A 12673-nucleotide genomic window follows, 5' to 3' on the forward strand; every position below is an offset into this window, starting at 1 on the left:
CGATTTTCACGCTTAAGGATTTCACACGACATAAATCTTCAAAGTCAACACCCAAACGACAGTTTCATCGTTAACTCGTTGTCTGTGTCAATACAATTATAGTCTGACACTGCCTCAGCATTGCTGACTATAGCGCTGCGTCAGCCATAGTGTTGGGTGGGTTGTACACAGACACACAAGCAGATTCTTTGGGTCTATGGTTGTATTGTGTGTCTTACACAATATAACACATTAGGTGCTGTAGTGCTCCTTTTACTTTGTAATTCATTAATCCTCAATCTACAGTGAAGACTAATGCTTTCTAAAATTAATTGATACCAAACGGTGAAATTTGTTTCCTTTTTTCATTAATTCACTGCAATCAAGATCATATGCTCTACATTTTTAGCTTCAGTAAACACCGACTGCCGATTTTGTAAAGTTAATTACAATATCATTATGTAATTTATGATTACATATTTTTTTCTGTTTATGATTCATTTAAGCACAGTTATATTTTATGACATTCAGACTCTCTAATGTTTCAGTAATTTTAATTTGAATAGATATTTAATTTTGTAGGCAAAGTAACCTGTTTTATATTCTGATGGTATAACTAAACATATAAAATATATGATTTTGGTGTAAACAATATCATTTTTTAATAATTGATTAGCTTTTAAGTTGTTACATTATTACGAAAAAGATATTATATTATAAAGTAAAAAGTATCTTATCCACCCTCGTTGTTCATTTATGTTTCAGCTTATTTTTAAAAAAATCTGAAGGCAATAAAGATTTAAAAAAAATTTTAATTGGTTCAATTTTGAAATACTTATTTTTACGAATTAAATATTTCTTCGGACATATTCTACCTCATTTATGAAAGATGACATAGAACAGACATACTTGTAAAAAAATGTGATTAGTTAAACTAAGTATTATTCTAAGTATTAAATACATAGAAGATGTGTAAAGAAATATTTACTTCGTAAAAATAAGTATTTCAAAATTGTAGGAGACCCTTTTTTACAGTATATCATAAGCAATTTAAAATCAAACTGTTCCAAGCACACTTATATTTTTGTAAACTTTAACAATATATTTAATCCAATTAGTATCTTATTTCGTTGTTACGAAAGCTAACATCTCTACACTATCCCGCTTCAGAGCGTTGTAGATCGAACACAGCATTGCATTATTAACCCAGCAAGACCACGTCTGTATTATAACTTTCCCCCGGAGAATTATTGTACAAAGAGAACAAGTTTGCTCTTTGTTTAGTAAAGCTGTTCTGATGGGAATTTGTCTAGCTGCAATGCTACTGCAATGTGGCTTTTTTTTATTCACAAGCATATTTTATTTACGAAAAACTTTCTGAGGCACTTTAGTTGTGTTCAATTGTGGAATGTTTGGCCTGATTGTAGAGTTGGTAACTTTAGTAAATGAAAATGCGAGGAGTTCGAGAACATTTAATTTAAGTAACGTTGCATAAGTCAACAAAAGCACAGACATAAGTAAAAGATTCTGTTTTCTGATTGTTCTACAATTTTTTTAGATAAAACTAACTATAGGTCAAATAATGAAACCGTTTGAAAAATTTATTCTTCACGACATTGTTATAATTTGAGATCATAACAGTTATAAAATTATAGGTATAAAACATATTTATTTCAAAATAATTAAGTAATTAATTTGGTTGACTAATAAAAACTGTGTCAATGTTCTGAATGAACGCAAAACCTCACTGAATATTTTTGGCTAAAATTGTATACAAAGTTAATAGGCCTTTAACTACGTGGACTTTCAATGACAATGTCTCATAATTACATTACATACTGTATTTTCCATTTCAATAATGCTATTAATTAGACAAACAAAACACATAATTGCAACACCGTAAGATGGAAACAACTAATATTAGCGTAGGAATTAACTAATACGATGTTCAATATGCACAAAATGTCCACAAATTGTATTCGACAACAGTTAGCGTATGGTTGTACAACAGTTATTAATTAGGTAATGTTCCTTGCAAACCATATGCATTTGTTTAAATGAAATTATACGTGACAAACTTCTTTTGTTAACACTCATTTGCGAACTTCATTTCAAATTAAATAGCACCATTTTGTCCAACAATAATTAAAAAATTACAAATTTACTGTATTTACCATGGATCTATTATTAATCTTGCCATTGAGAAAAATTCACAGGTTGAAGTACTTATGAGTTTAGGCTAAAACAGTAAAATATTTTCTTAAAACATATTTGTGTTACCTGGGTTTTTCGAATCTCCGTTGGAAGAATAAGCAGTCGATGGAGGTCCAGGCATAGCGGAGCAACACCAATCTAGAAATACATAAATAGGTAAATTTTTCAAATAAAACACCAAATTAGTTGATTAAACTTAACACAAGCTAATTTGGTTATTAGGAAGGTTAGTACTAAATAAATCTAAAAAATATTTATACATTGACATAAAACAAAGCTCTAATAACAATAAATAATGTAATTTGGGAAGTACTGTATTGTCTATTGCATTTTTGATAATTAGCAAAAGAAATAGCTAGTCTTAAATAGTGATAAAGCTGGTCACTTAATTCTACAAATTAATACCATAAAAAAGTAAAAAATTTACATTCATGTGTGTGTAGAATATCACAAACAGCCAATCCTAAAGCAGAAGGAAAACTATAGCATATTATTTCACAGCTATTATCAAAGTATTGGAAATGTAAAGATAAAATAAAATGGTGACAATAGCACACTCTGTCAGCTGATCAACAATGTTTGAACAAGAAGTCTGCAACAGCTGATTCATAGATTAAATATCCTCGTAGTCTATGGTTGTTTATTCGTATTTTACTCTTGCAATGTAATCAAGTGTTTATGATCGGAATCGTCTCCTACCTCAATATGCTTTAATGTAAAAATTAAACCTTTGATAAGCCCTAAATTTGACAACGATTCATTTTACAGTATTGTTGAATTATTCTGTTACTCTATAGTACAAGTTTGTACCAATGAGTGCCAAGAATTGAGATAAAATATGTAAAATCGTAATACTTCGAACGTCAAATTATCAGCTGTTGACCAATTCAATTGATTAAACAATGAGTAAGTGATGGGGACTTAAGTCGTTGCATTACAATCAGTGGCTATGAGAAATTATAAACGAAAACACAACCTCTCTTAGAAGATACAAGTTGTGATTTTTTTATTAAAAAATTTTCGTAAGTAAAGTACGCCACTATTATTAAAGGCACTGACGACTTTAATTTCATTCTGAGTTTAAATCAAACAACGTACCAATTTATTAGGGGTTAAGTGGGCTCTATTATACCCCATACCATGGGGAGCGAGCTGGCGTAGTGGTTAGAGCGCGGGACTTCAGTTCGTGAGGTCCCGGGTTCGATCCCCGCCAAGTCACCAATGGATTTTATCTAAGTGATAATGCCGCAACCCCTAGGTCTAGCCTGAAGTAATGTGAAAAACAATCCCAGGCTCGTGCCTAGCGTCCTAGGGGAAAAAAAGGAAAAAAAATATATACTCCATACCTATTCCCATTCTAGCCTTTATTTTCAACCTAAGCACTCACCTTTTTAAACCGTCAAAAGTCAGATTTCTGAAGCAAAGATTACTTTAAGGAAGCACAATACTAACAGATGAAGGGAGAACTTGTTTCCACATAATATACTTCAGGTAACAATGAAAATCGCTTCAAGCTCTCACACTAACACAAAAGCACACACACACACACACACACACAAAGTGTGTGCATCGCGGAAATCGATAATGTAAAACAGAATGAAAAACGCCTCTAGCACCTCTCATCAAAGAGCATATTACAAGAGTGAAAACTCCACGGGCGTTTTTAATTTGTAGCACAAGGACTATGGAAACTCATTAATTAGTTTTTTTTACCCAAAGGGAACTAGAGATTTTTATATTTTATTGGGTAAAAGAAACGATACTTTGTGAGGTATATTCAGTTGTGCTAAGGGTTATTACTTTCTTCAGTTTATAATTAGTTCTAGTATATTCTAAACGTTTTCAAAAGTAGTTTTTCAGCTCAATGGAACTGAATCGACACTCTCCTATCAGATTTACATTTCTTCTATTACATAGCTGTCCTTTAAATTTTAAATCCGTAAAATAAGGATGGATGAGGTTTAGTTAACCCTTAGAGTTGCATATTTTGAATAAATAATGTGTATCTAAGTTTAAATCAAGTGTGTCTATAATTGTATACTTTTAATCATTCAAAGTGGTCAATCACTCAATTTTTACATTTCTCTTGCCCATAAGGTGTAGTCGTTAGTAAATGTATATCTTAAATTGTAGCTTTTATCAAATTTTACCTGTCTCAAAACGTTAATAGGATTATTATAACTTTATTTGAATTAGCATAAACTAAATAATAGCAGGATTTCAACACTAGAAATTTTGAGCAGCATAACACAATATGTATGCTTCAATAAAACAAGTAATACGTCAAAGCAAAGGAATGGTGATGTACACAAAAAAACATAACCCATATTATAAAAAGCATAAACAATTTAAAAATACATGAGAGAAATCGTTAAGAATTTTTATACAAAAATGTAGCAACCAATTATAAGATTTTGAAAATCCAGGTTAACAATGTCAAAAAGTGTACTTATCACATAATATTATAAATAGTTATACTCTGCAAGTGATCGACTTATTTAAATCTAGATTCATCTTAAACGCTTTTAGTCGTTTGGGTTTGGTGAAAACTCAGCTTTTACAAGACTAAGGCCGTAAAACTCATCGAACTTTTAAGCATTCTTGTCACGTCTTGTTTCCTGCGCAAATTTGAGTTCGGAATGGAATTTTAATTCGAAGGTTATGCGATAAACTAACCCTTGGCAAACTGAAGACTAAACAGGAAAGTTATTTGGCGGTGAACTTTCTTGGATGTTTCATATAAAAGTATATTTTTTTGTTTATAAGTTGCAAATTTTCAGTTTCAGATCAATTAGTTTGTAATTATACTCAATACAACGATTGTGATAGGTACCTTTCTTTTCAAATTAAAAAATTGGAGTAAAAAAAACAAACCTAAATGAAATTAATATCCTGGATTTGTTACAATACAAAATAACATATTTAAACTGTTACACTCGTGGCCTTATTTAAAAATTAACAATATTAAATTGTGATTTTTCCCCATGTTTTCCACTATATCAATTAGGCCTATATTCCAAAATAACTACCATATTTTATGAGATACTTATACTTATACTTTATACTTTTCTATGAAATGGCGACCATACAAAGTAGGTATTTTTATAAGCAAAACCTAATTCCTAGCAGCTAAACAAAACATTAACTACAATATTTTTTATATTTAGTACCCAAAATATATATGATTGTATGTAGCATCTTTAGCAGGTAGCATTGATAGATTTATCGGAAACATTATGTTTAAGTTATTTTCTCTATTAGAGTAATATGTTATTGAAAATGGTGTTAAAAATGTTGTTAAAAATATCCTTCATATGTTTGTTAAAATTATTATTATTGTATAGAGTCGAGATAAACAAAAAGTTTTTATTTTATTTATAACTGGCATTTTGTCTATTATAGCAGAAATTGCTCACTCTATCTTTCGAACATCTTTTAATATCTTTCATGTTTTATTTTAAAAAATCCAAAAATATGTTATAACAATGAAACTGGAATGATCTTAACTAGGTATATTTTTTTACCTCGTTACTAAGAAATGTTTATGAACCGATGTTTACTTTATGAATGTTTACAAAGTAGGCTAATTTTCAAGCTTTCTCTTTATTGACAGTGATTTTAGACAGTTATATTAAATATTACGTGTGAAAATTTGTATTATTTGTAGTAATTTCCTAATTTACTTACAGTTGAAGAAATGTGTAACTTTCTCTGCAGGCGTCATTGTGGTGATTAAATCAACCAGACTGGGTCGTTGTGAATAATGTGATACAAACCCAGAGTTTGTTAGGTCATAAAACAGAAAACGTTAAACCTTGTTTGCTTCCCTTATCAAACCCACGTTTCTCGTGCAGACGCTACTAAAATTACCGTTGATGTAAAACGGTATCGTAAGTTTTAATTAAACAGTAATTTTATTGATGATTGTTATTTTTTTATTTTAAACTACTATAAACTTACATAATTCAATGTGACAGGACTTAATACAATAGTAAACAATACTAAGCGTTATCTTTGTTTTGTTATGGGATATAGACAAAGTTTGACAACATTTTTAGTCCTTAAGTTTTTTTTACGAAACCAGTTACGGTATTGACACTGATGATTGAACATTACATAGTTTCTATACACTGTGGGATCTTTAAGAAATAATCAAACCTAAATTTACAAACGATCGATCTAGCTTTATTTTTTTTTTTTTATGAACATAATATGAATATTTTTTTAATATTGTTCAAAAGTGTAAAAATACATAGCATTTAAAAAACTTAAACATTGTAAATACAATATTTATGTGTTATTCTACGAGGACAAATCAAAATTTCCCAAACCACCACAGACCAGCAGGGCAAATTCAGGTCAATACAAAAAGACGTACAATGCTCGCAACTATAGCGATCTTTAGATGAAATTTTAGCGGAAAGTAAAAAAAATATATTTTTTTCTTAACTAAGTTATAAATATATATTTCAAGTGTTATAGCAAGTATTTTTATTTAATTTCCGTAAAATTAACACAACGCACAATGCTGATTGAGAACTTGCAGTGAAACCTCGATAAAAAGACACCCTTGATAACAAATGTGATTTTCATATTAGGTATTTATTTTACCCCTAATCAAATGCGATCCTCAATAACAAGTCAACCTTGATAACAAGCCATATTTGATAGCCCCCCATTAAAGACGTGTTATTGAGGTTCTCTATACTGTATTTAGTGAAATTTCATCTCGATTAGTCAATTTTTTGCGTTTTCAAGACAATTTTGATACAATGGAATTGATTACTTAAAAGCAAAATCTAGCTTCCACAACTTATTTTACGATGAACACGGCAAGGCTACATTTTAATGTGCACACTACGATTTGCATTGGCCATGGGGAATTGGTGACTTACATTCTAATTGGAGACCTTCACACTGAAACGCTTGTAGGTCAGAGGTTGAGAGGCAATAGAATGTACGACTCGAACATCCAGCTAGCTGGAGGTTGTCTTAAAAATACATAATGTATTTTAACATAGATTATGTATATAACTTAGTTATATACATATTTACTCGGTGTTAAGTACTGATACATCCAGGCATACGGTCCTACAGCAAAATCAAAAGTATGTGAAACAATGGCCAAATGTTAAGAGTTTTTGAACGAACTTGAAATATGTTTAATTTTAGAAGCATAAATTTGTTAGATCATCACTTGTTCTAACGTTTTTTCTCCAGGTATCCATTGATTGTTCTGGCTAAGACGATTAATCCTGTTAACATTTTGTTATTTTTATCTGTGGATTTATTACAAAATTTTGGAAATGCAACCAACTGATGACAACGAGAAAAGTTTTAAGTTTGTTTAGGAAACAACATGTTCAATTTGGGAATATTTTTTCAATCTATTTATTAATAGCATGTTTCTTTAAAACCTTTTTTCTCAGCTCGTGTGCATCACAGGGAAAATCTACGCATACTGTTGGAAAGGTAATTTCCTGTAGATATGCGGAATTCCTTTATAAATTAAAATAGGCTAAAAAAATTGGCACAAAATGGATTTTTTTATAAATTTAACCTGGGTTTTATGGATTATCATGCTGGTGTCGAAATCACAACGAGATATAAACAGAAAATCAAAACACATGGAAGAAATTCCATTCACATGTTTTATTTACAGCGTGGGGTGGCAATAGAGAATTCTGTACATTACATATTTTTGGTCGATTTTTTTATCACTGGAAGACCTCTAGTTTATAATAATGACGGAAGAAAAGCTAATTTTCAGAACAAATAAAGTAGGTAAATATGAAACCTTAGGCTTTATGAATGGCGATCAATTTAGACCATAGGGGCTCCTAAGGGCTAATCGTAACACTAGATTAGAGATATTTAGCTATTTTTTCTCTCCAAGTCTCAACAATAAAAGTTTACAAACACATGCTTACTCTGTGTATCCCATTTATCCACCCCAGAAATATTTACTCTATGTCCGTTTCCTGAAGTGGCAGATCAGCTGGCGTGTCACGTGGGTCGTTACCGCGGGCGCGGGAAAAGCGTCACGTGACCAGAATGTAACTCCCGCCATTACTGCATCCGTCAATGCCACAAGACAGATAGCGATGGCCACAGACTTCCTGTTATGAGCGTGTAATAGCCGTACTATATGAAATGTATTGCTTTTAGTAGGAAATTATCACTTTTATAGACAAAGGACCATCTATTTTATTTACAGAAAACTGGATTCGATATTTACGAGTACAATGCGTCATAACAGGTGTTTTAAGATAGCGTTAAATTAATTTAATATTTAGTTAAAAAATTAATGTTCTCGTAGTAAAGAAATTATGCAAATTTAAATTACGCTATAGGATTTCCAATATATACATAAAACATAATGATTTAGGTGGAAATTGTAAAATTATATGTTTTAAGTGGGAAAATGAGACAAACATTTTTTACCCGTAAAACCACCTTCCCAAACTCCACACACAGTCAATATTAATTGTACCTGTAATATATTGCGCAATCTTATTAAAGAGTAACCTTACACAGTTCAATAAATTTGTGGTTAAGTTTAAGTCGCCAATATTGGTTTAGTTTCAGGACAGTAAAAAGTTTTACTTTGGTTATCATGTGGGATTTGGATGCTGCAGCTTGTGTGGTAGCCGATAGCTGACGAAGCTGAAGAAGAGGAAGAAGAAGATATGGATGAAGGACGAAGGAGTGGTTGAAAAAAAAAGGAGTGGCCTTACTCATGAAAGACTGTTGATTGAGTTTCGGATAGGTGAATCGAATGAGTTTAAAAAATTTGGATTATACGCAGAATCTTTTGATACTAAACAATCCACATAGTTGAACACAATTTATTGCATAACGACCTACCTCGAGTAGATAAAGGCCATACTAACAGGATATTGCACAATAATACCAATCATACGCAATATATTTAATATTCTGAAGAGTGTGCAATAATTTTCAAAACTTTTGTATTCACGCAATATAATTGCACAATCCGATTTTCACATTCAATAATTATATTCCATACATGTTCAAAAATATTTTGCAATATTATACACGTTTAATATTTTAAACATTGTGCAATAATTTTCAAACCCTTTGTATTCACTCAATATATTGCACAATCCGATTTTCACATTCAATAATTATAGTCCATACATGTTTAAAATATTTTGCAATATTATACACGTTGAATATTTTAAAGATTGTGCAATAATTTTCAAACCCTTTGTATTCACTCAATATATTGCATAATCTGATTTTCACATTCAGTATAGTCCATACACGTTCAATAATATTTTGCAATATTATACACGTTAAATATTTTAAAGATTGTGCAATAATTTTCTAACCCTTTGTATTCACTCAATATATTGCATAATCTGATTTTCACATTCAATATAGTCCATACACGTTCAATAATATTGTGCAATATAAAAAGTTGTGCAATAATATTTACCTTGTCGATTCGATTTATTTATGAATTTGAACTGTTGGTGTTTTTGGTCTCTGGTAACCTCAAAACGAAAAAGAAAAATGGCCCCGGTGTCTAGGTCTTACCATGAGACCTAAGTTAATAATTTATATGTGAAAATTACTAAAAATAAATACATAACTAAGAGTGTTGTAGCTTACGTATACCACAAACTAATTTCTTTGCAATTCACAAACTTTACCACAAATGATTGAGAACTTGAGTATTTGTTCGGTATTTTCGCAATCAAGAATAACCTACTATCCACGCCAGGGACCTCAAGCCTCTAGGGGAGTCGAGTACAATAGCATTGTTGCGTCTATTGTTCCCATTGTACTCGAGTCCTGAAGGAAAACAACAATGGAAAACAAACTCTACTGTCCTGGGAATCTCAACTCAGAAACCGACAATGAAATACGTCATACGTCATTTGGGCCATTTCTGTACCGAGACATAATTTTTGCCTACTGATTTTCTGAATTTATGGATGCTGATTTCGTTCTGTATATACGTAGGAGGAGTTGATTTTACTTATTTGGTATTATTTACTTATGTTACTGTAAATCAGAAGTGGTTGATATTATTTTATTCTTAATACTTAATACTTTTTTAATACTTTTCAAAAAAATTGTCACCATACAAAGTAGGTATTTTAAGCCAAGTATGAATGGAGATGAGTGTAGGATGAGTGGCGCGATCTTGTAGTCTTGTTAGTGCCTAAGGCCGACATATCCTTAGAAACAGCTGTTAATTAATAGCCCATACAGCTAATGGCAACTAAGGAACCTACAGTTTATAGTGGAATCCGAACAACATTTCTGCCTTGGTATACGAATTGGTCTAATTATCAGGATAGTACTGCGGGTAGTCGTAGTACTCACTCGTGCGGACGTTAATCCACACAACTTACAAAGAAAGAGGAATATATTTGGTTTTCTCATTTTAAAAGTGTTTATATGTGTTCCCGCTTTGTTTGGTTTGAATAAGTTGAAGTCGATTAACTTTATTTATATTTTTTTCAGGTAGATTTTACAATTTATGTCTTACCACAGATTAATAGTTAACAAATGAATTGATATATTTAGTTAAATAGTCGCAATTAGTTTAAATTTAAGAAAATTGATAACTATTAAACCCTTCTCAACGATTCGTTTATAAGCATACGTTGATATTTTTTATTGTTGTTCTTTTAAGGATAATGTAACAAAATAATTAACAAATTTTAAAACAAACGTAGCCTACTTAAAAACCACAAAAACTACTAACCTTTTTTACAATTTTGTTATAGTTGATAAAATACACTCAGAATAAAAAACGTACTATATTATTTTTAAAGGTTGTATACATATATTATATGTATGAATTGTCTATATATAGAACAGTGTTGCAGTGTAAGATTCAAACACTAAAATATAATTACAGCCAGTGTCGTTATAAGATTTTAGACATTTTATATTCATTCTAAAGTTTGAAAATCTTGACACCGTTATCTTAACTTTGAATAGGCCTAGTTCAAGTTAATGGTTTTTTAAGGGGTTTGTATAACATATTTTTTAGGTTAGTAGCAACTTATGTACGTTATTTACAAGCTATTTCAGTTAGAGCTATTTATACCTAAATACCGTAAAAACATAATCAATAACAAGTCTTGGAAGCGTAAAATAATTACCTAAACTTACCAAAAACTGTATAAAATAAAAAAAACTATTAAAAATTATAAATATGCTACTTAACCTACATTCCTTCTGCGCAGGTCCGCACCACACGTGGTGTGAAGAATCAATAAACACTTCTGGAAATATTTCTCAGTTTTCAGGTCAAAGCTACAGATAAGCAAAACACTACACCACACTATCAACACTCATTAAACTGTTACTACAGACTTGTTAATATTATCAACAGAAACAAGTTAAGACCGGGACTGCGCACGCAAACGAACAAAACAAACGTATGGACACCAGCTGTTTGGCTGAAACAGCTGTGCAAGTGGACGGTTCGACGGTTGTAATAGCGCGCAGAAGCCCAGTATTGGCGGGAGTTTGAACAGCTGATTCATTGTCGTTTAGAAATAGTAATCTAATCTATTTGTTAATTTATTAGGTGTGGTTGTTGCTTAATCTATTCTTCCAAGTAATGTGAAGAAATAAAATAAAGGTAGTAAATTAATAAAGTCAGTTTAGTATTTGTTTGGTAGGGAAAGTTTTAAATATTTTAAATTATTTTTTATGATTATTCGTATTTGATTACGATGCTTTGTGGAAATTATACAATTACAAAACATTACAATTTGGGATGGTGATATAATAAGGTATAGTTTAGTTTAAATTTGTTATTATAGCTTATAATTTTATAAATTGATTTATGTTTGGTACATAGAGTTGTATAATTAAATTACAAACTATTGCTTTTCCTTACTACTTTTAGGCTAAGGGTCGAACGAAATGTAATACAATACGTACAATACAGATAACAAAGCATAGCTGGGAATGAAATCAGTGCAAACAAGTATTGTGAAATCATTAGTGTAATCCTAGGCAGATTTTATTATTAGTTATAAAGTCCAGCACAAATAATAGACTAGTTTTTGTATCAAATAATTATTTGAACAGTACTATGCTGAGCACCCGCTGTCTTTATCGTCGAGTAATGAGGTGGTATATTGTGTTTTATGTTCAACAAGTAAAAATCCAGTGAAATTGTTTTCCAAAATACTATAATACTAGAGGGGGTTGTGGTACTATCACTTATTTAAAATCCATTGGTGATTGGCAGGGTTTGAACCTGAGACCTCTAGTACCGAAGTCCCACACTCTACCCCTATACCAACCCACTTCCCAACCCAATACACTAAACTTTAACACAATCATAAACCCATAGCATACACAGAAAATAGCAAAAAATGTTTACATACCTTCAACGTGTAATTGAATATTGCATCGCTGTAATTCTTGCTTTACTAATACTCGAACACAAGCGTTTTAAACACTTTGCCACAAAACTTAA

At 30.9% G+C, this 12673-nt stretch overlaps 1 protein-coding gene across 1 annotated transcript in view; it reads right to left on the reverse strand.

Annotated features, from left to right (window-relative positions):
- The window catches only part of LOC128993136 (uncharacterized), a 44485-nt gene extending 32964 nt beyond the window's left edge, over positions 1 to 11521 (reverse strand). The window contains exons 1-2 of the mRNA XM_054416894.1: positions 11409 to 11521; positions 2260 to 2331 (exon numbers count right to left, since the gene is read on the reverse strand). Of these exons, the coding sequence (XP_054272869.1) occupies positions 2260 to 2314 (55 nt within the window). The 5' untranslated portion in view covers positions 2315 to 2331; positions 11409 to 11521. The remainder of the gene's footprint in view (positions 1 to 2259; positions 2332 to 11408) is intronic.
- Between the last annotated feature and the right edge of the window lie 1152 nt (positions 11522 to 12673).

Source organism: Macrosteles quadrilineatus, unplaced genomic scaffold, assembly GCF_028750875.1.
Source record: "Macrosteles quadrilineatus isolate MER2022 unplaced genomic scaffold, UCM_ALF_1.0 Scaffold_4__1_contigs__length_99947679, whole genome shotgun sequence".
NCBI classification, from domain to species: domain Eukaryota; kingdom Metazoa; phylum Arthropoda; class Insecta; order Hemiptera; family Cicadellidae; genus Macrosteles; species Macrosteles quadrilineatus.